This window comes from Homarus americanus, unplaced genomic scaffold, assembly GCF_018991925.1.
Source record: "Homarus americanus isolate GMGI-L3 unplaced genomic scaffold, GMGI_Hamer_2.0 scaffold46973, whole genome shotgun sequence".
Taxonomy (NCBI): domain Eukaryota; kingdom Metazoa; phylum Arthropoda; class Malacostraca; order Decapoda; family Nephropidae; genus Homarus; species Homarus americanus.
The window spans coordinates 1,268,713-1,291,705 of NW_024735516.1; the positions used below are offsets into that span (position 1 = coordinate 1,268,713).

Below are 22,993 nucleotides of genomic sequence, written 5' to 3' on the forward strand. Positions count from 1 at the left end.
ACTCTAAGCCAGCCAAATGAACTAATTAAGTTTTGCTACAGGTCGTCTTTCTCACACAGTTGATTCAAGATTGATTAAAACCCATTAGGACTATTGGTAAACTCGTGCTCTACTGAGAAATTAAAGTTCTCAGAGTTAACTACATCTGCTAAAGTTCATTAGCTCATGCTTTTCAAACCCTTCTTTCAGTCATAAAGTTGAGTTCATACTCTAACCCCCCCTCATTTACTTGCTAATATCCAGGCCAGTAACATGTATTGTGCTGTATTCATCCATTTAGTCCACCTTCTTGTGATGTATTGTGAGGTTAAGTGCTCAAAATATTTCTTTGTTATATTGATTACATTCCTTGGTCTGAAGTTTCCCACACAATATTTATCACAGTTACCATGGATGTACAGTACATTATCATGTATGGTGTATTCAGATTTAACAGGTTAAGATGCCAAATTGATTTTGTTCAAAGCCTTAATTAATAAATGTACCCCAGCATGTTTATTTTGGCATATTGGTGTATGGAATATACTGTGCTGTACTGCAGGCTTACATACTCTCCTTGTGTATTATACAGTAGACTAACTGAGGTAAATGGCTTCACCTGGGTTATTATTGAAACAAAATCCAGAGCATATCTTCAAAATTGTGGATTGACTTGTGGGTGGGGGATTGTGGTCGGCTCACCCAGCAGGGATGGGGCCCCAAGTCTATGTACAAAATTCATTTATATTTTATTTACAACATATGGATACATATATTCTGCAGGTAGTTTAATAAAATTTAATTTAATCATTTTGGGTATGAAATATATGATAAGATGTACAGTACACCAAAGACCCAGAAAGGTAAGCAATCATTACCGTCTGTTTGGCATCACCATGACGCCTGACTCTGAGGCACTAAGCAGCCTGTGTCTTACCTTTATTCATTACATATGCATATTTACCTTCGTAAAAATTATGATATATGCCATATTCAGTGTATTATCTACCATAAATTTAATGAAATAGATTTTCAGATTTCAGAGCATTTTGGACTTGGGAATTTTGGATAAGGGATACCCATCCTGTATACTATATATATATATATATATATATATATATATATATATATATATATATATATATATATATATATATATATATATATATATATATATATATATATATATATATATATATATATATATATACTGTATAAAAGCAGTTTTATCCCCCCCCTCCCCCCCACACCATATACAGTACAGATATTCACTTTTTGTCTAATTTTTTATTATTGGAAAGGTATGCAGTGACATCCATGGTTAAAAAAAAATGTTTTGGAAGATCCACTTTGGGAATATCCAGGCCAAGTCCAATTTAATATTTATTGTGGGACAGATTCCTGTTACAGTACCACACAATGGATTAGGCTGAGGAGGATGAACAAAGACTCCAGTTTCTTAAATTAATATGTACGGTATTTATTTATTTTTTTTACGGGGATGAGCCCACCTGGGCACAGGTCACTGACCCACATCGGGGCCTGGGGGGCGAAATTGCAATAATAATAATAATTCATAGTAAATAAAATTTTTAATAAAAAATAAAATAATAATGATAATAATAATAATAATTCAGTAGTAGTAGTAGTAATAGTAATAATAAAAATATAGAACCATAAGTACAAAAAAAAAGAAAGATCAAAAGTGAGAAACAATATAAATATGTTGTGTTGTCAATAGTAATTGAGACTCTGCAATTGTGTGTAAATGAGGCAGAAAGTCAGATCAGCAACCTGGGACTTGTCACAATATTCGTGATGCCATATGGCAGCAGGGTCTACCATTAGACAACACATTATGCTTCCAATATCTTCCCAGGCAGTAGTACCTCCCTGTTTGGTAGCTGCCTACTACCTACTATTTGCAAAAAAATGTGCGACTACTGTTAGCCTGAGATTAACTCCCAGTTACCAGACCCTGCCACGTGGAGGCCAGCGGTTCGTCTTAGGGGCCCCATATAAGAGACACGACCGAGAAGAAGTGACGTTACAGAGAGGCCATAGCCCAGGTCACCCCCAGCTCGTACTGTGTATTAAAACACTGTAAATGTGTACTGGAGAGGTCACCAAGGAAGGTCAGCAGCACACCATCCACACCCGCACCTCCCCCAACCACTCATAGTAGCAACTCCTCCACAACACACTGGGCATCAGTGGCTTCCCATCTGCACACACAGTCCTCAGCTCCTCCAACTAACACCTACAGCACCTGTCCTAGTAGCTCCTCACCCAATGCCTCAGTAGTTGGCAGCTTCTTCAGAACTGACTATCTGTACTGCAGGTATAGGGAGTTCTCTTAGTCACCACATCTGGGAAAGCTCACTCGTCTTGGGTGGTGGAATGATGTGGTAAAATGACAGGGTTTACTGAGGCCTGCACCAGCTGCAGCAGTCTGTCCCTATCCTGTTCTTTTCTTCCAAATTTCAAACACCCGATACAAACCCTTCCCGAATAATATGAAAATAATCCCATCGAAACCTTATCCCAAATGGAGCTCAGCATGCCCTTAAAATTCGCGGATTTTTAATTTGCTGACCTCAATTATTTGCAGATAACACCCTGGGTGTACCCAAGAATGTCTAAGGGTAGTTTTAAAGTTGCTGGCATTTTCGTGGCCGGGACGGAGCCATTCATTCTAGAGACAGTAATTTCCTTTACCTGTATTGTGTATACAGTGTGTGTGTGTGTGTGTAGACACACACAAAACACATGCAAATAAATAATAATGGGAAAATCCTCTCGCAAATAATCAGAAACAGGTGTATTAAAAATGTGAGTCTACTCTCAAGTCAACTTCGTGCTTTATTAACGAAGCACGGAGTGGACTTGAGGGTAGACTCAACATTTATAATACTTTGGTTTCTGATTATTTGTGAGAGGATTTTCCCATTATTATTTATTTGTACAGGTTGACAACCCTTTATCCGAAATTCCGAAAACCGAAAAGCTCTGAAAACCGAAAGTTTTTTGTGGAGCAATTTTTTATTTATTTTTTTTTTTACAGGGATTAGCCCACCCAGGCATAGATCACTGACCCACATCGGGGCCTGGGGGGCAAAAATGAAATAGTAATACTAATTATAATAATACAGTCAACCCTCGCTTTACGCGGTCCCACTTTACGCGTTTCGACGTTTACGCGGTACCCTGCCGAACACGGAATGCTCACTTTCCGCGGTGTGTGTACCCTTTTACGCGGAGAGCGGCGCGAGCAGGGTGCGCACAAGGTCGCCCAGTCATCAAAACATTACCGAGTTCTTCACCCGCCACCCACCACAGCCGGCCCAAGTCAGTGATAGTGATAATGATAGTGAGGATATGGACTTATATGGACTTTGAGGGGTTTGACAAAGAGGCCCTGCAAGCCTCTGTGGTGGATAGTGAAACAATTGATACAAGTGATACAGGTGAGGGCCAATAATCTGCCCTCTGCCTCGGAACCAACCCCCCCATCCCCGTGTGCCCAGCCATCTTTTCTACTAATGTAAGTGTTAAAAAACCTAATATTATTGATATTTCTCTTAATTATTAATTGTGTGTGCATACCATCATAAAATTAAGAAGTTATTTTTACTACAACGTACGTATTGTGTCTGAAAAAGTGGAGTTTGGGGGTCGGCCTTGTCTCTTATTTCAATTAATCCCATATGTTATGTTGTTCACTTTACGCGTTTCTCACTTTACGCGGGCCGCCGTGGGTTCAATTGACCGCGTAAAGTGAGGGTTCACTGTAATAATAATTATAATAATAATACCTGTAATTATTCATAGTAAAGACAAATTTTAATTAAAAAATACACCAAAATAAAATCATAATGATAACAATAATACTGTATTAATAAAATAATAATAATAATAATAATAATAATAATAATAATAATAATAATAATAAAGAAATACAAGAATGAAAAAAAGATAAAAAGTGAGTAACACGACCTAGACCTATGAATTATTATTATTATTATTATTATTATTATTATTATTATTATTATTATTATTATTATTATTATTATTATTATTATTATTATTATTATTATTATTATTACAGTTGGTCCTCACATTAAGCGGTCCCGCATTCTGCATTTCACCGTTAACGCGGTGCCTTGCCAGAACCTAACATTCTTACATTCCGCGGTCGCGAACGCCATTATGCGGAGAGCGGCTGGCAAGCCGCGCCATTTTTGGATCCAAACCTCCCGCCATCCGCCATGTTGTGTAAGAGGCGCGAAAATGGTGCGCACAAGGTGATGATGATGGGAATTAGAAGTGGGGGTGGAGGAGAAGGGAGAAGAGAAGGAAGTGGGGGTGGAAGAGAAATCACCCAATGCTTCATGCCATCATTTCACCCATGAAATTTTAAGTTCACTTGGTGTAATTCAAGATTATTTTCCTTAAATCAACACTGCACTGCCCTATATATTGTCAATATGTTAAATAAATTTCAGAATGACCAATAATTGTACTGTAAAAACGTAAAAAATAGTTTATGTTCAAGAGAGCCATAAGCAAGATGTTACCTCCACTGACCAGAGATACAAACTGACGCCTTGGTGGGTGAGTCAAGTGGCTGATTGGCACACCAAAAACTAGTTTCCTGTACTGCAATTATGGTATGTTAAATAAGTGTTAAAATGCCTAAAAATTTTAATATAAAACTTGGATAATTATTGAATAGTACAACCTTCTTGATGTTTATTCAAATGGGAATGAATTTAATCCCTAGAACCGATTACTGTATTGGCAGACTAATATTCCAGCTGGTGAGCAAGCGAAAACATGTTGACATGATTTTGTAAGAATTTCGTTAACGAAATTTTTTTTCGTTAACCGAATTGAAGAATCTTATGGAAGGTAATTCGTTAACCGAAATTTTGTTAACCGAGGCGTTCGTTAACCGAGGGATTACTGTACTGTATTATCTTTGGAATCCAGCTATGACTATGAGTAGGATGTAATAAACAACATATGACTTCTATCTCAGTATACCAAGTTAGGTTCTATCACAAGAGGTGGCTAGTGTAAATCAATTACTTATCTCCAGCACTTGACCATGAACTGGGTTTTCAGGATTTGATTCTTGATTTATACAATATAAATCTTTTGGTCATATTTGAAGAGTTCTCTTGTCATATTCCAGACTATGTTTTATATTTTTCCTTTTTATATGTCTGCAGAGTGACCTGATTGAAAGAGGAACTTTCTTGGAACACATGAACAGTGATAAGGAGGCCCTTGCTAAAGTTGAGGTTGAAGTGAAAACACTAAGGGAGAGAAACATCAAACTTCAAGAAGATTTGGAGGAAACCTCTCGGAAGTTGAATATTTTTTCAAAGGTGCTGTATAAAATACAGTACAGTATAAGTAGGAATATTGTGTGAACAGATAATTAGAAAGATGCTAAAGTACTGTATGTAGGTAAGATGATACACTAATTTACATAAATGATAAATGTTAGAACTTAAAAGGAATGTCATGTAGTGTAGTGACTGATTTAATTTATAATTTTATATAATGAAAAGCAAACTAGATTCTTTCTTTTGTATATTGGGATACTGTATGTCTTGAAAGGTCACAGTAGAGTGGATTGTAACATTCACCTTTGAGTAAAGGCAAACAGGTAAAGAAGGCTCATGTAAGCATATAGATTGAGTTACTGTGGCATGGCTCTGCTCTAAATTGTATAGAAATTTTATTTCTAATAAGTGTCTGCCTGCCCTGTATTTGTTAATAGGAGTGTTGGCACTGTAAACAATACAAGAATTGTTTTACAAAGTTTTATTAACTTGCAAAACTTGTTTATTCTTTCAAGTCTTTTCTCACTTATTACTGGGTGCCCAGAATAAAAAACTAATACTGTAGTACACAAAACTAACATACACACACATTTTCCCTCTGTTTGTTGCTATTCACTTATTTATTCTTACTGCTATACTGTATAGGAATGTTTTGCTTGGGTCTTCCTCATGCATAACAAGGCCATCAGCAGTAAACCCTTTTCCAAAAATCACTGAACACTTTACTCTTCACTAAGTCATCTTCACCAAGTCATCCATACTGTTGCTTCTTAGACATCCCTCCTCCTCACTTTTACTGCATCTTTTACCTAGTCCTTCCTTCTCCTTTTCCCACATACCATCCCCCACTGAGCAATACAAGTCTTGCTTCCTCTTCCCTTTTTTTGGCAGTACAGTACTGTATTTTACTGTATACCCATACCTTGTAAACACTTTTCTGCTAAACTCTTCTTTTATCGCCTTATTTCTCTCATTCATCCTGTTTACCCTTGTTTACATATAATTTTTGTCACTTCTAATCTGCTCCTTCCTTTTGTATTCAAAGTCCATGTTTACATAATGATTTTACATTTATGTTGGATAACTCTAGTTTCCCTAAAGGTTCAGTGAGGGCCAATCCCCATGCAACCAGTGTTAGTACTGGAAGAAACCAGATAGCCTAGAGAAAACCCCACCCAGGATTGAACTCATGACATAGTAATGAGAGGCATGCATGATTCTGCTGTACCACTCACCTTAATAGTTTTGCTGTACATCCCTATCTCTGCATCCTTTGGTACAATTCTGTCTCCACACAATATACTGTACTGAATCTAACTTTTTCCCTTTCCTGATCTGTGTTTTAATTCTTCTATTCTGTATATTGAATGGAAAGAGATTGATTGCTTAAAAATATAGTCTGTCATAGAAAATCCTGTAACTCCTTAGACTAGTGAAGAGTTTGTTTAAGATAAGTCAATAATATGATTATTTTTAGGCTGGGCTACTGGACTTGACAGAAGAGGACCTTACTAGTTCACTTAAGAAACAGAAGGAAGATGCTTCTCATAATATTTCTCTCAAGGTTAGTAAAATATTTTAGGACTTATGTGTGATTTAATAAGTGATTTCCAGATGATGACTATTAAACTTTATCTCCTCCATTTAATGCCAATATGTGGGATGGGGAAGGGAAAGTGATTGGTTTAAATGTATTAAAAATGTGAAAGTCTACCATTGAGTCAACTCTGTGCTTTGTTATTAAAGTTATAACAAAGCACGGAGTTGACTTGAGGGTAGACTCTAACATAAAAATACATTTAGTTGTCTTGTTTCTGATAATTATTTGTGAGAAGATTTTCCTATTATTATTTATTTGGATGTGTTTTGTGTGTCTACACACACACACACACACACACACACACACACGTACAATACAGGTAAAAGAAGTTATTGTCCTAAGGGCAAACACATAAAGGGAATATACATTTCTTTGCACATGAGTAAAATGTAACTCTCCGTCAGCAAATGTGATTCGCGGATTTGGCTATTCGCGTCCATTTTGAGAACCTAACCCCCCGCGAATTTTAAGGACATGCTGTATCTACTTTATTCTTAAGAGTAATCTTTGTACATGCAGTAATCTCTCTGTTAATTGGAATCTTTAATCCTGGAGTTTTCTAATTGCCGTAATTTTTTTTTTTTGCACTCCGAGAAATTCCAGGAAAAATCTCTCCATTCCGGGTATCCAAACGAATTTTTTAGGAATGCATCATGTTCCCAACACAGGGATGCGTGCCGGGTGCGTGAGTAGGTTGGTAGGTTCAGAGTGCTCGTGAGCTACAATTGGCCAAAGATTAAATATAAATAGATTTTACCAATTAACTGAGTATGTATTGTATAATATTATTATTATCAATAATCACAATGTTTAAGGTTATTATATTTTACAAAAAAAAAAAAAAAATAAGTGACAGTAAAAATAACCAATGGACTAGTAAATTTTAAGCCATGGATCGGCACCGGTCCGTAGATCATAGTTTGGGAACCACTGACCTAGGGTATATTGTTTAACCCTTTGCAGATAGTTATCACAACTTACAATCGTGACTGCTGATCAGGTTAATACTGTACTGTATCAGTGTTTTAAAAAAACTGTGAAAATTGATCAGTTTTACCATTGTAGAGAAAATAAAATCCTGGTTCCAAGGAGGAGGAGGTGGGGGGGATGATAAGTAGCTTCTGTTATTGGTAAGTTATGAAGCACCGAAGTTGTGCTTTAAATGTACTGTAATATTAAAATATCGTATTTTAAATATCCACAGATTCATTGGTCAAATCTTGAGGAAAGTCACCATTATCACTAAAATCACTATCACTATGAAAGGGAGGGTCATCCTTGTCTCCCAATTAAAAAATTATAACGCCAATTTCCTTCTGTGTGGGGAGCATCACACAAGTGGAAAATGTACCGTACATCTTGACTCAGCCCTTGTCCACCCAATACTGATGACACCTACACTGCCTCAGGGCAGTTGCCAGAAGCCTCCACAGAGATGCTTAGCAAAAGCAAAGCACGGGAAATATAAATTAGACATGTTTGAAATATTTTGCAACTGTTGCAGGATACAGTATGTCCATAACAGTGTGACCCTCCTTCCCACAACTGTTGCAGGATAAAGTATGTCCATAACAGTGTGACCCTCCTTCCCACAACTGTTGCAGGATAAAGTATGTCCATAACGGTGTGACCCTCCTTCCCACAACTGTTGCAGGATAAAGTATGTCCATAATGGTGTGACCCTCCTTCCCACAACTGTTGCAGGATAAAGTATGTCCATAATGGTGTGACCCTCCTTCCCACAACTGTTGCAGGATAAAGTATGTCCATAATGGTGTGACCCTCCTTCTCCCAACTGATGCAGGACATGTCTGCCAAGGGTTAAGAGAGAGACAGTACAATAATTATCTATGTTATCTTGCATGATATAAAAGGGACAATACTGTACAAGGGAATTAATTCCAGTACTGTATTACCTTTTCGAAAGTCATAGCATTGTTAGATATATCAATAACTAATGTAATCGTACTTTATGCTGATTTTCACTGCATTGTTGTGAGCATCTGACCTATTTTCACATTTGATGCTTTATGTTTTGAGATCCTTTGCACTTTCCTAAAATGATCTGCTGAAATTGTTTGTAATCTTTAAAAAAATTGCAGGAATTTGAAGAAGCAAAACATAAGCATAGTGAACTACAGCTGCTATATAGAGAGAAGACTTTAGAGCTAGAGAGGATTACAGCAACTCTCACCACACACTCAGAGACCTACAAGGCATTACAGAACCAGGTGAGACAGTGTCTTATTATTATATTTTTTATTGGACATTTATGATCTGTAAGTCATCATAAGTGACCTATGAAAGAACACAACCAGTGACCTTCTCTGTACTCCTCAGAGAGGACTCAGAGTTTAATGGCAGATTTGCCATACAACAAACTTAGTGGTTGGATAATGCTTAGCTACAAAGTGCATAATATTTCATTGGTAATTTACCAGTTATCAGTTTATAATTTCCATCTGGTCTTACACCATTCTCAATGTGCTCTTGTCCAGTAATTAATGTATTACTGCATGTTGCTAACTCCTAATCCAATTCATTTTATTGTATACAGTATTTGAAATAGAACCTTTTTTATCCATAACTGGCAACATTTGTTTCTTCTTACTTGACTTCCACATATCTTTTCTACAACTACAGTACAGTCATCACTCTATGCACTCATGGATTGTGCCTCTCATTGATTAAAGCCAAGGCTTCACATCAATTTTGAATTCATAAATCTTTTATTTTTTCTTTGGTATATTAATTTGTCTTTGTACTCCTTGAACCTTGTGATAAAGAGATTTCTGTCTCCTGATTTTAAATTGTTGATGTAATGTAATTACTAACCTTGATATGCTCTTAAAGACCTTAGTTGTTGAAGCTCAGTAATAGCTTTATAACATCAACTTTGTGAACTGATGTCTGGACCTGTGTCTCTTGATTTCTTAGTCTGATTTTCTGATGTCTTAACTCTGCTTGATATGACACAGTGATCTCTCTGATTAATAGTCCTCCCATCAAGTGGTTTCCAGCTGCCCTTTTAGATATTCTTTCAGGGAAGATAAATTGTCACCTAGTGTTTAATCTTAGGATATTTACTATAAAAGTTAGTATGTTAATGATTTTCTTCCTATTGAATGTCTCCAGGTATTATTGTCACTCCCAGTCTTTGTATTAACACCATCCAGGATAATTTTTGTATTGTGTCTTGACAGGGCATTCAAGTGCAACTGGAGATAATTATAAAATAGTCCCTTATTTTCTCCATCAGTCTCTTCTTTATAAGCTTAAACAGTTAGCTAATCTGTCAGTCAATCAAGGTGTCATTTTCATGTCTGAGGGTTGGTGACTACAGTATGGCTCTCCATTAAAAAAAAATTATTTTAGCTGCTTTTACCAGCCTTTCCAGATTTTGCATTTCTTTGGGAATTCGACTATTAATTCAATTTATCCATCCCAATCATTATTGGATCTATGATAATCCACTCATTCCTAACTATATGAAGGCAAAATAATATACACATGGATTTATCTTTTTCTTTAAGGATCCAATATTTAAAATTGTGTTTTAACCAATTTTAAGACAATACTTCCTTATTTATTTCTCTCTCTGTGTATAACTTCTCTTTAGTATTCTCCTGTAACACCATATTTTGAAGTCTTCTAACCTCATTCTGGTGTCTGCTGAAAGTGTCTACACTTCTGACCCTTACAGTATTATTGGCTATACATTGCACTTCAGCAGTGATTGTTCTCAGACTAAGATTTATGTCATTTTTTTTGTAGTAAATCAAAGATTATTAAATTATGTTTTTGGTTGACATCAACTATCACATTTGGTGGACTAATATTAAAGTGCTTGGCACTGATCCTCACCTTCTTGATTACTTGTTCATTCCCTTAAATTCCATCAACTATTTGCATGCCATGTTATTTATTGCAAATGCTGCTACTTCAAGGAAGTCATCTGTACAATTATCATACAGAATTTTGTTTTCCTTCTCCTTTTTGTTTGATAGGGCCAAGACTAAGCATGATAAGAATATGCCATTCTCTAATTTTTGTGTTTTATTTCATACCAGTTGTCTGCAGTAGCTCTCTTTGAGTTCTAAGGCCTTGCAGAGTTTTGTCATATTTGAATATTTAAAATTTTGGGACCTGAGCTGCAAAGTTATTCTCAAGTCAGCTCAGCCTACTCTTAATTATAAGGGACGAATCTAACTACTGTTTTTACTTGTACATTCTTACCAGGGTGTTCACCAATTTCCTTCCCAGTTGAGGCACTTCACAGAAGTTTATTTCTACTTTGCAAAATATCCTATGGCTCAAAACCTCTTCTTTTTCTATGTACAGTACTGTACTCAACATTGATGATTTGTTCTGTGCTGATCCTTTTATGGTCATTCCTTTTATTTTTGTCACCACTTATACCTTTTGTGTTGCCCTCACAGCAGTAGTCCTCATTAGTACTGTATATAACTCATGTACTGCTTCTAAAAACTAATTCAAATTTCAATTTAGGTATCTAGAGTTGCTCAAGAATCCCAGGAAAAGGAAAAAGATTTGTGTTTGTCAATCAAGGGTTTACAGGAGACAATCAAAAGGCGTGATGAACGCTGTGAGAAGATGGAACATCAGATACTAATGATCACCGACAAGAGCCTGAAGGAGAAGTTGGATGGCCTGGGCCATAACCTTACACAGACTCTAAACCTCGGCAAACATGATAATGTGCTACAGTTTCACATAGATAAAATAGTATTTGAAGGTCCTGAATTCAGCCAATTAAAAACATTTGCTTCTTGGACAGTTCCATTCTCGTTGGAAGATCCTTTGCAGCATACAAATGTTGCCATTGGCAATGATGCTCACTACAATTATTCAGCACTCTACAGGTTTCAGATGAACTATAGAAATCTTGAGTCATTGCGAGAAGATAATGTCACAGGTAATGTTATCAGAGACTGTTGTATTCTTATTATGTTTTTACCCCCCCCCCCACTCCAAATTTATGCTGACATGTGTTACCATCACTCATGCTTGTCATTTCCTTGTCAGTCTTTCCTTCCAGTTGTCCTTTAGTCTGTTTATCATCATCATGTCTCAGGGAGGATTTGCTGTAGCCCCTTCAAATTCTTATTATGGTTTCAGCTAAATAACCTTTCAGATGAGTTTGAAGATTTATGTACTCACCTCCATTGTCTAGGGCAGTGGCTATTATTGGTAAAATGGACTGAGTGAGTATTCCATTGCTTCATGGTGGCCTTATGTTAAATATTAAGCTATCAATATATGAATAGCAAATCTGCAACCTTCTCAAGTTTATTGTGATGATGTGATTTGACTTTTCTAATTTAATGTTTAACATAGGGGCCCATGTCATTATGGCAGCTAAGTCTAAAGGGTTAGTATCCAGACTAATCCCAAACAGTAATGGCTGGGGGCTACTCACATGTTTCTCTATAATCTCCCTACATAACCAGAACCCAAAGCAATGGTTCCCAGAAAATAATGGCTATCATTCAAGCTCACAGTATAAGGTTGTTGTAGGCATTGCATGTTCTCCAGTAGCTTTTTCTCGGTTACGTTAGTTAGATGGTAATAAGAAAAATAATCCATGCCCAGTCCTTGCCATTCACTGAGTTGCTGCTACATTTGGATTCAGATAAATTCTTATACAGGCGGCCCCCAAGTTCGCGGATTTTTACTTCGCAGTTCTCGGTTATTTGCGGATGACACCCTGGATGTACCCAAGAATGTCTGTGGGTAGTTTTAAAGTTGCCGGCATTTTCGCGGCTGGGACAGGGAGCCATTCGTTCTAGAGACTAATTTCCTTTACCTGTATTGTAGATATATGTGTGTGCAGACACACACACACACACACACAAAATACAAACAAATAAATAATAATTGGAAAATCTTCTCACAAATAATCAGAAACAAATTTATTAAAAATGTGAGTTTACCCTCAAATCTATGCTCTATTACAGGACTTTACTAATAGAGCACGGACTTGAGGGTAGACTCACATTTTTAATAAATTTGTTTCTGATTATTTGTGAGAGAATTTTCCAATTATTGTTTATTTGTATGTGTTTTGTGTGTGTGTGTGTGTGTGTGTCTACACACACACACACACACACATATATATACAATACTACAAGTAAAATAAATAATTGTCCTAAGGGCAAACACAGTATGTGAGAGTCAGTCAATCCAAATTTGTTGTAAATTGGAATTTCAGGATCAGTCCCTCATTTACAAGTGACACAGTGGAGTGAGCAATTCATATATGCTATTTTTATATACTACAAATATGTTTTTAATTTACAGTATATATAAAATACTTAATTCTTTGTTTTATGAATAGTGCTGCTTTATGTAAGACCTTTCTTTTGAGTACATAATGCTCTATACATTACCAGCATACAGCTAAGGTCAGACTTACTTAATGCCCCACTTCACTAAATGACACATTTTTACTCAGCATAGAGACTGTGTAATTGAAAGACAATAGCTTCATTTATAAGATGTCTGATCCAGCTTGCAGAAATTTTTTGTAGATATTTAAAAAAATACTGCTTCATTGGTACAGTATTAGCATAGTTGATGTGCTTAAGGACTAAAATGTTCTCTATCATGCATCTGTTACCATGTAAAGAGGAATATGGTATTGAGCTTAATTACAAATCTCATCATATGTGAAGCATTTTTGTTATGATTTTCTTTATGTATTTATTCATGTAAATGATGTTAATTATATGTTGCAGTGTCTGTGTATATTCTTTTGGATTCTGGCCATCCAACCAAAATTGGTGAATGTCAGTTAACATTTTGTGAGGTTCTGGACTATCCACGCAACACCCTTCATGGCTCTGTGCAAGTTTTGGTGTCCTATGATGATGCAGAGGAGATGCAACACTTGCCTTCAGGATTGTATTTACAGCCAGGACAGGTATATGACTACATGCAACTTACTTATTTGTAAATATCCACTAGTTATGGTGACATGAAACCTTCAAATAAATGACGACATTGGGCATAGTTACCATTGGCATCTTTGCCAAACCCAAACCCAGAACTGCCGGAACCAGTAGATTTTAGAAGAACCAAACCTTGAACCGAAACCGCACAAAAATCTAAGGTTCCCGGTTCCAGCAAGAATGAAGGAAATCCATTACTAAGCTTCAAGTCATCATCAGTCAGGCATGTTTGTCCATTGAAAACCTGAGAAGACTGAGGGTTGATAGCATCTTTGATACAATTTGACATTTCCTGATGTTTTTCATGAAACTGTGTACACCGTGTCAGCATTACTCTGCACTCGGTGAAAACCTGTACTCTGGTTTCTTAAAACTCTTTACCTTATGATAATTATTATTATTTTTCACTTAATACCTGTAGATTCCTATATTAATGATAATGGCTTATCTGTTAAGTTGTATCCAGGTCAGCCACATAAGTAAGAGAAAGATATTTGGCATCATCAAGAAAACTGTGGAAACATCTCTGATGCACAGCATTTGATGTCAATAGTTAAACTTACCATCATCCGGCTTTTGCCTTACCAGACTATTGTCCTCTGGTGTACTTTACCGGAACAATAGTAACTAGACTAATGGCTGTTATGACCAAAACAAATTTAATTATTCTAATTAAATACAGTATATACAATACAGTATGCATGTCCTATATTGTACTGTATAACAATAATAAAAATTATATAATTTTACCATAGTACTGTACAGTATATATAATGCCTGGAATTATATGAGCTCCAATGAAACCACCAATTCCCAATTCATTGGATTTCCACCTAATCTGAAGTTATCTCAACTAAGGATTCACAGTCTTTATTTTCCTCAAAACCTCTTGCTACTAGCCTTGCCTTCATCATACACGGTCCATTCTCAAGATGGTTGTCTGGGAACACCCAATGAATGGAAATACTGTATACTGTATTATTGACCAGTCCAGTGGCCTCGTGAGTTTCACGCAGCCCAAGTTCAACAATTCACGAATTTCATGCGGACCCCTAAATTCCCCGCCTCATTACATCTTCGCACCTTCCTCCAGACTTTCACACTCCCCGTACTAATAAAATGTGTTTTGTACCTTATACCTCTTGAGTTTTTGTGTGTAAACCTTGCCTAAATTATAAGTTAAATATTATTGTGTGATACATTAGACTTTTTTTTGTTATATAAAATATAGTTTGGTAACATAAGACTGTAATAGACACTAAACTTTGTACATAATAAGTAAAAAATACAGAAACACATAGATATTGTAAAAAAAATAAAATAAAAAAGTTCTATATTACATAAACAACTCCTTCCCTGGCTGGCTGGTCAGCTGCTCATCGATATAAACATCACCAGGAACTAATACGACACAATAACTCATCTGGGTTGAGTGGGGTAATATTTTTATTTTATTTTATTTTTTAATTTATGATAATGTTTTATTAACCCAGCACCAAATGAACCTAAGTTATGTGGGAATTATGGTGAAATTACATAGTGCCGTTTTAATGGGGTCGGGCTGACTGAAGTCTCCCAGAGGGGGAACCTATGCTGAGTCATTCCACCCTCAACCACCATATCCTTTCTACTTATTATTTTTCTTATTTTATAGTTTTATATTATACTGTATTTTCTTTATTTCGAAGCCACATTAGAGTATTGTTTTCTGGTTGAAATTAGGGGAATGAAGGGGTGGGAAAAAAAAGAAAAAAGAAAAAAAAGTAGGACTTGGGCACAAGCACCAGAATGAAAAATTACCTTTTTTCATGTAAACATATATTGCGAGTTCCGTGATTCAGTAGTCCCACGTGGGGTCCCCAGAACAAAGTAATCACGAAACTCATGAGGCCACTTCATATACTGTACATTAAATCTTTTCCAGTTTTCTAATTTTATTTTTACTTAGCATGTTTCATTCTCTTTTCATCATATCTACTCAATACATGTACTATAAAAAATTTTATGAACACTATTTTCTGTCTTGTTTGTGCTGCCCTGTTGATTTAACAGTACAGCTTAAATTAACTGTTTCTTTCCAATGATTGTCACCCAATGGAAAATATTTTACTCTTTGACCAATCTCAGGTAAATATCATTGCCCTCACTGCTGTCTTGTGGTCATCACGTTCATCTACATCATCTTCTTCACACAGCATTTGTATGTTAGCATTTTCTTGATGAGAGCTTCTTTGAATTTCTGCAAAATTTTCTATGTACTCTCACAAGGCTGTTCCCATGTCACAATAATGCCACTTTTCCATCCAGTACCTTTTTGTTGCACCTTTCTTTCATTGTATCCTTTTCATAAAATACAGAATCATGTGTTTTGAATATTTTCTCTACAGGTCTTATCTAGTGTTTAATTGTCCTTCTAATTCTTCAGTACAGTACTTCTAAAAGTTGACCAATAAAGTGTCTTTCTTTGTAAAACAATCTGACATCTAATTGCTAGAATCAACCCACTTCAAAATTCTTATTTTTCTAACATCATGATACAAGTCAAATCCTTATCATTTCTTGTCTGCACCTATAGTGGATGGATAAACCTTCTCATCTAGGGATTATCACTACAAATACAAGATAGCATAGATTTTAGAAAAGTCATCCTTGATATGGAGTGACATATGGTATTAATAAAGTCTGTCATTAACAGGTAATTGGCACACTACGTTATTGGTTTAACTTACAACGTGCCTGTGAGGAGGTCATTGCCCAGCATCTTCGCACAGTTGGTGTTTTAGGGTCGACTCAACATTATGAGGATTTCATTCCCAAGGTAATTTTGTATTACACTTTGTGTTTAGTAGTACACTATATAACTCCTGGTGGTCATATCCTGCAGCAGTTGCAGTAAGGAGGGTCGCACTGTTTCGGATATATCCCGAAACTGGTGCGATATATTTCATGTGGACCCAATTTAAATTTCCTATACAGTATTTTGTATTGGCTGATCATTTTTATGGAGGCTTCTGGCAACTGCCCCAAGGCAGGGTGATGCCTCGCCCATTAGTAATGGATGAACCATGTCTGAGTCAAGACATACCGCATCCGCTTGTGTGTGGTGCCCTGTGCAGAAGGAAATTGATACTTTTATAATTGATTCTGAAGATAAGGATGACCCTCCCATATATGATAAGACTTATATACTGTAGGTGGAAATGGTGACTTCCCTCAAGATTTGACTAATAGATCTACTGTGGTGAATATAAGGGGAGTTAGAGTGAAGAGGATGGGGAAATTGCAGGTGTTGGGGGGAGAGCTTTAAGCCATGTGTCCAACCATGAGGTTCTCACACAGGATTTAAGTGATTTTTTGCTTGTTCTCCCTGATCCTTGAACTCTGATGGTGTAAATCAGGAGTTATGGTAATACAGCCTTACTGTACAGTATTAAAATATTTTATGACCTCCCTCCTGATATTTCACCATCCAGTGGGTAAGGACCACGAGTTGTTATCACTGTCCTCCAAGAGTTAAGCAGAATGATGGTTAATTTTTCTCTTTTTCTGTATATTAATATATTTTAGCACCAATACTCAAAGTGTAGTTAGTAGAATAACAGAAGTCAAACCAGTATCTATATCATGTGGGTCGAGTGACCCTTCAGATTCTCTCTACTGTATATTCATCATTCTTACATTTTTTTCACTTTCTTGTATAATGCTCTATACTACAGTGTACAGTTTCTTTTCATCATCATCATCATCATCTCATCATCATCATCATCATCATCATCATCATCATCATCATCATCATCACACACACACACACACACACACACACACACACACACACACACACACACACTCTCTCTGCTGGGACTAAATGGATTTTCTCTTTTAATGAACTGTGCATTTATTTGTTAAGAAAGTTGATCACGACCCAGTATATCACAGTGCAGTAGATACAGGAGCATAGCTTTACAATCCATATGCTTTGTATTTACAGTAAGTCCTCGCTTAATGTCATGGTTCCATTCCTGAAAACCACGATGTTAACAGAATCAATTTTCCCATAAGAAATGCATAAAATATGGGAGTTACGTTCCCCAGCCTCCCTTTGCCTCATAAAATACATTACATATACATAAATCTAATGGAATTTTTATAGAAAAGAGCATATATTATACATCCCCCAAAATAAATAAACTAAATAATTTTGTATTGCACTCACTGAAGGGCAGAGGTGGAGTGAGTGTGTGGTGGGTAGTGGAGAGGTGGAGGGTGGGAGAGGAGGAGGGCGGGAAAGGAGGAGGGTGGCTCCTCCTCCCGCTCTGACTGGGTGAGAGAGGGTGATGCGCTGTACAAAGTAGTCCTTGACGACGCTATACAAAATCGGCGAGATGTTGTCTGAATCATGGGTATCTAAAGAGTAGTGACGTTATAACGAAACAACATTGTCGGAGGCATTGTTAAACGAGGACTTGCTGTATCACAGTGATACGTATGTACTGTATAGAAGTTTTGTATAGAAGTTTTGTATTTATTACAGATATTTCATGTAGATCCACAATGGAAACGTGGATAAGATAAATCTTGATAAAATCACACAGGAAAAGGGGAAACAATGGAACATCTTATCTTTTGTCTTTATTCAAGACATTTGTACAGTACATGCACTTGTAAACTACAGTATCAGCATTCTGCTAAATTCACTACATCACAATTGGCCTAGTCCCAAGTATTTTAAAATACTGAGACACTACTGTACTCTGCAGTACACTGTACTGCTAGACCATAACAGCTTTCCACCTTCACACCTACAGTTGTACCTTCCTGCTCTTAAAATTATTCTGAGTATTTTTTCTTAATTACTGTAATATAATTCAGAAATCTTTTATGGCATAATGTGTAAGTAGATTTAAAAAAAAATGCAATGGTATATTTACAGGCCTCCAAGACGATAAAGGCAAAGAACCCAGTAAAGCAGAGCAAAAATGGTAATAAGGAACAACAGGGAAATGCAGAACAGTCTTCCTCTGACATGAGCAAAGGAAAAACTGGTGTCAAACGTGCATCAAAAGTGAAACATCCAAGCCCAGCACCAAGATCACAGTCACATGCATCTCTGCTCTTAGAAACTCAACAGACATCATCCCAAGAGGGTGAAATAAGTAAACATCAACAGAAAACTTTACAATATCCTTCACCAACAGATAAACATGCCCCTGTAATGCAAGTTAAAAGTGGCTCTCACAGTGATGGTGAAGCTAACAATAATGTGCTTCAAGATCAGTGTTCACAGTCACAGTCTGTCAGCTCAGCCAGATCCTATAATGGTAAAAGTCCCTCTAAAACAAATATAAATGACACTAGTGATCAAGAAGACTGTAGAAGTCACAGCAGTATTAAATCAAAAAGAACATCTAAATCAGATTCTTTAAGCAAGTCTAACCAGTCTACCAGTCATGTAGAATCACCTCACCTTGATAAGACAGCAACTCAACCTAAGTTTGTAGCTGCAGACAAGAGTGTAAGTGAATCTTCTATGGAAATTAAGGGAATCTCCGTTATTCCTGAGAATTGTGCTACCTCTCCAATACCTCACAAAAATCACCCTCAGGTATTGTGTTTAGTTATTTCTGAGACTTATGTATTAGAACTATACAGTGTGTGTAGAGAAAATTTTTCTTTGCAATATTATTATATATGTTTGGATACTTGTTTAGCAGGATTTTTGTTAAATCAAATGAAGGATAATTATAAAAGAAAGTGACCCTATGCATTATAGTACAGTGATATCTTTTTAGCCGGAACAATTGGTGCAAAGCACTTCCGGGAATGAGAGATTTCCGGGTAACGAGATGACTCTCAAATCCGGAAAAAAATCCCTCATCCCCGGAATTTTACTGGTAATGGAAAAATGTTCTCAGAAGTTACAGAAATTGTCCATTACATCATCTCTCGAACCCGAAAAAATATCCCCCATCCCTAGAATTTTCCGGGTATCGGAAAAATTTTCTTGGAATTTCCAGAAAATGCACCTAATTTTCGTCTTTCAAACTCGGAAAAGAACTCCCCCATTCCGGAATTTTCTGGGTATCGGCAATTTTGGGGGGAATTTTCCGGAAAATTTGCTCCTCGGAAAATTTGTATTCCGGCTAACGGAGACATTACTGTACGGTATTTCGGATGTGATCAATGTATCGGATCACCAGGCTTGTAGGTTGACACCGCAGGATTCCCAAGGCTCCTCTACAAGTGTGACTCTGTTATAGTTCAGAAATCAAATAGAAAAGTAATGATAAGATCTCTATTGACTCAACAGCCTGCCCCTAAAAAGGGAATAGGACTGATGACTCAATACTCAGAGACTGAGAGCTAAAAATCAGCTGCTGCCGTACTTCTTTGCATATATTTTATGATCCAAACAACTCATAGAAAGGAGATCCAGCTTCAATTCCTAATCACACCTCCTTCTGTTTAGGTATCTTTCAGCTGGTTCAGTGTTTTCAGCAGCTAAGTGCTTCCTTTACCATATTTTGGGGTGTCTGTTTAAAGAGAGTCTGGTTACCACAGTCTGAGATGCTGTTTAGTATTATACTTTAGTTACAGTATGTTTTATCTTGCTATATGAATGTTCATATTTGTTGAATCATCCAGTTTGTAATTCACAAGTAGGCAGGAGACTGGGCACTTTCACTATCCATCTTCATGTCAACAATCCAATGTATGTATCAAAACTTTAGTTTTCCAGAGTGTGGGGACACTGATTGCGAAGAGTATATTCAAGTTTCCTTAAAAGTGTATTCTGAAATGATGTGTCACAAAAGTTCCATTTTAGCCAGGTCAATTTGTGTTCTCTCTGTTTAGGGGTCATTCTGGTTTCCATTATGTTTAATCATAGGGCACATAGGAATCATTCAGAGAATCTGGTAGCTACTAGCTGGATAGTTCATCTGTGTTGATTCAGTCTATTTTCCCAACAAGAGTGAGTTACCCTTCACCAACAATGTCTGTGCCAACTGTCAGCTACCTTCAAGCCCAGGTAATGTACAGTATTTATGGGGAATTCATTAAATCTCATTCCCCACGCTATTAACCCTTTCGCTGGCCGTTGACACTATTTGCTTCACTACACAGGCCGTGATGAGCGAGAGGTCTCCCTTGACCCTGAGCACTCATGCTGGCCAGACCACTCACTCGGGGATCTGGCGGGTAAAATATTATCTTTTCACACTCATTTTCAGCCATCCCATATCATTTATACAACAATTTTCTTCTTTTATCACATAGTCAAATGGTTTATCTTTTTAACTCAATAAAAAAATGCTTAATTTTACCCAGAAATGATAAATGAAAAATTAATACAATTAATGATCTATACATTTTTGGATGAAGCAGATAGCATCATCGGCTTTGTCTACGGGTGTGATTTGGACCTCACAAGCAGCCATTGAAAGGGTTAAATTGCTCCCATTGTTTCGTGTCAATATGCTTGTGCATTTTTTGACTGTGTAAGTGTTCCCCTGTTTTCTGTTATCCTGCATTATTGATTTTTGCTATGGCCTTTCTGTTTTTTACAGTGATATAATATGGATGACTTTTGCTGGACTCCCAGGTGTGAGCTTGAGCTCCACATTCTTGATAACTTTTGAGTTTTATCTTAGTCATGGTAGGTATTGTAGTATGAATAGGTTTGACCCAAATAGATTTAATGAATGCACTGAGTTGTTGGGTAACATTTCACATAGTACTGTACTGTGATTACCACTTCTTTCCTTTATAGGAAGAAAGTGGTAATCTCTATTGACAGTGTGACAAGCTCAAATCAGTACTGTAGTGGATTTGTTGCCAACAGAAAAAGAAGTTGTTTTTTTCCTCTCCCTGAGCTCTCTGAAGCTGGGTCAAAGAATTATGACATACAGAACTGGCCCCTGGCCAAAGTCCAAAGTTTGTTTTTTTGAGGGTCAGTGTAGCCTTGTTATCTCATCCCAACATGGTGGTCAATGTAGTACTGTACCAAACATGTCCATAGATTCAATTGCACTGTTCTTTTAAAGCACTTGCCTCAATGATTCATTATTCTTAGGTACCAGCTAGAAACTTTTAGATAATGTTTTTAGAATCATCACAAAAAACAGTGATTTGAGAGTGTTGTTCAAAGTGGACAGAGTAGTAAAATGAAAGGCATCATGGCATTGGGCTGTGGAGATTTTGGAGAGAGAAGCAGACAACCCAAGATTGTGGTAAAATTGCTTGGGTCAGTGGTCTATGATGCTTCATCTGCCTTGTTGGTGAGGTGAGTTCTGGTGGTCCAATATGTCTCAGAAACATTTGTTTCTGATTTCAGGAACCAGACCTTTTACTCAATAATTTGTAGTGCTTCCTATGAAAAGACAACTTGTACCCTATTATTTAGGGGGCCAATCTTTGTTGGAAAGGTCATGGTCCATGGTTTGACTGCAGGGAATATAACCAAACAGATGGTTTCAGCTGTTATGGCAACTTAGAAGCTGTACTGTTATTGTTTTTCTCTCTTAAGTTCTTCCATTTACTATCAGACTGTGCAAGCAGATCAATTAAAGGATTTGGTGACAAGGTTGACCCATTCAGGCTTTTGGTAGGGTTCCTTGGAGATCTGTGGACCTAAACAAAGGACACTGCAGTATTTAATACAATACTTGGTCATGGATTTTGGGGGGTCCAGAGTTAAAGTTAGGATCAACATCGTGAATATTATCAACTTCCTGGCTGGATTTTGCGTAGTCATCTTTGTTTATGAGGACCCTTTTGGTTTTTTTGGTTTGATCTCAGGGAAGTTGATAGGTAATATCAGTTTTACCTAAGCAAAGGATTTCTTGTAACAAAATGAAGCTCCTTCTGAAACATAGTTCCTCCTTGGGCTGGAGAATTCATGGGAAGTCAATAAATAAGGCAGGGATGGTTAGTAGGAGGAAAAAGTTGTAAGGATAGGGTGAAGGGTGGAGCAGTGTTCGTGAATAAACAAAGTGGCACTGAGTATTTTTTGAGGATGGACATGCTGCTTATGGGTGGATGGTAGCTTGTGTGAAACAACAGGGGTGAAATAGCTGGATATTTGAGGTCTT

General features: G+C 36.8%; 1 protein-coding gene across 4 annotated transcripts in view; it reads left to right on the forward strand.

Moving 5' to 3' along the window:
• The window catches only part of LOC121871263 (protein fantom-like), a 61,686-nt gene that overhangs the window by 23,952 nt on the left and 14,741 nt on the right, over positions 1-22,993 (forward strand). For 2 of the 4 annotated variants that reach the window (XM_042373477.1, XM_042373478.1), the window contains exons 10-16: positions 5,214-5,372; positions 6,811-6,897; positions 9,036-9,164; positions 11,443-11,869; positions 13,692-13,876; positions 16,600-16,722; positions 18,835-19,506. In XM_042373477.1, the coding sequence (XP_042229411.1) occupies positions 5,214-5,372; positions 6,811-6,897; positions 9,036-9,164; positions 11,443-11,869; positions 13,692-13,876; positions 16,600-16,722; positions 18,835-19,506 (1,782 nt within the window). The remainder of the gene's footprint in view (positions 1-5,213; positions 5,373-6,810; positions 6,898-9,035; positions 9,165-11,442; positions 11,870-13,691; positions 13,877-16,599; positions 16,723-18,834; positions 19,507-22,993) is intronic. The other 2 variants (XM_042373480.1, XM_042373481.1) reach the window with 2 other exon arrangements.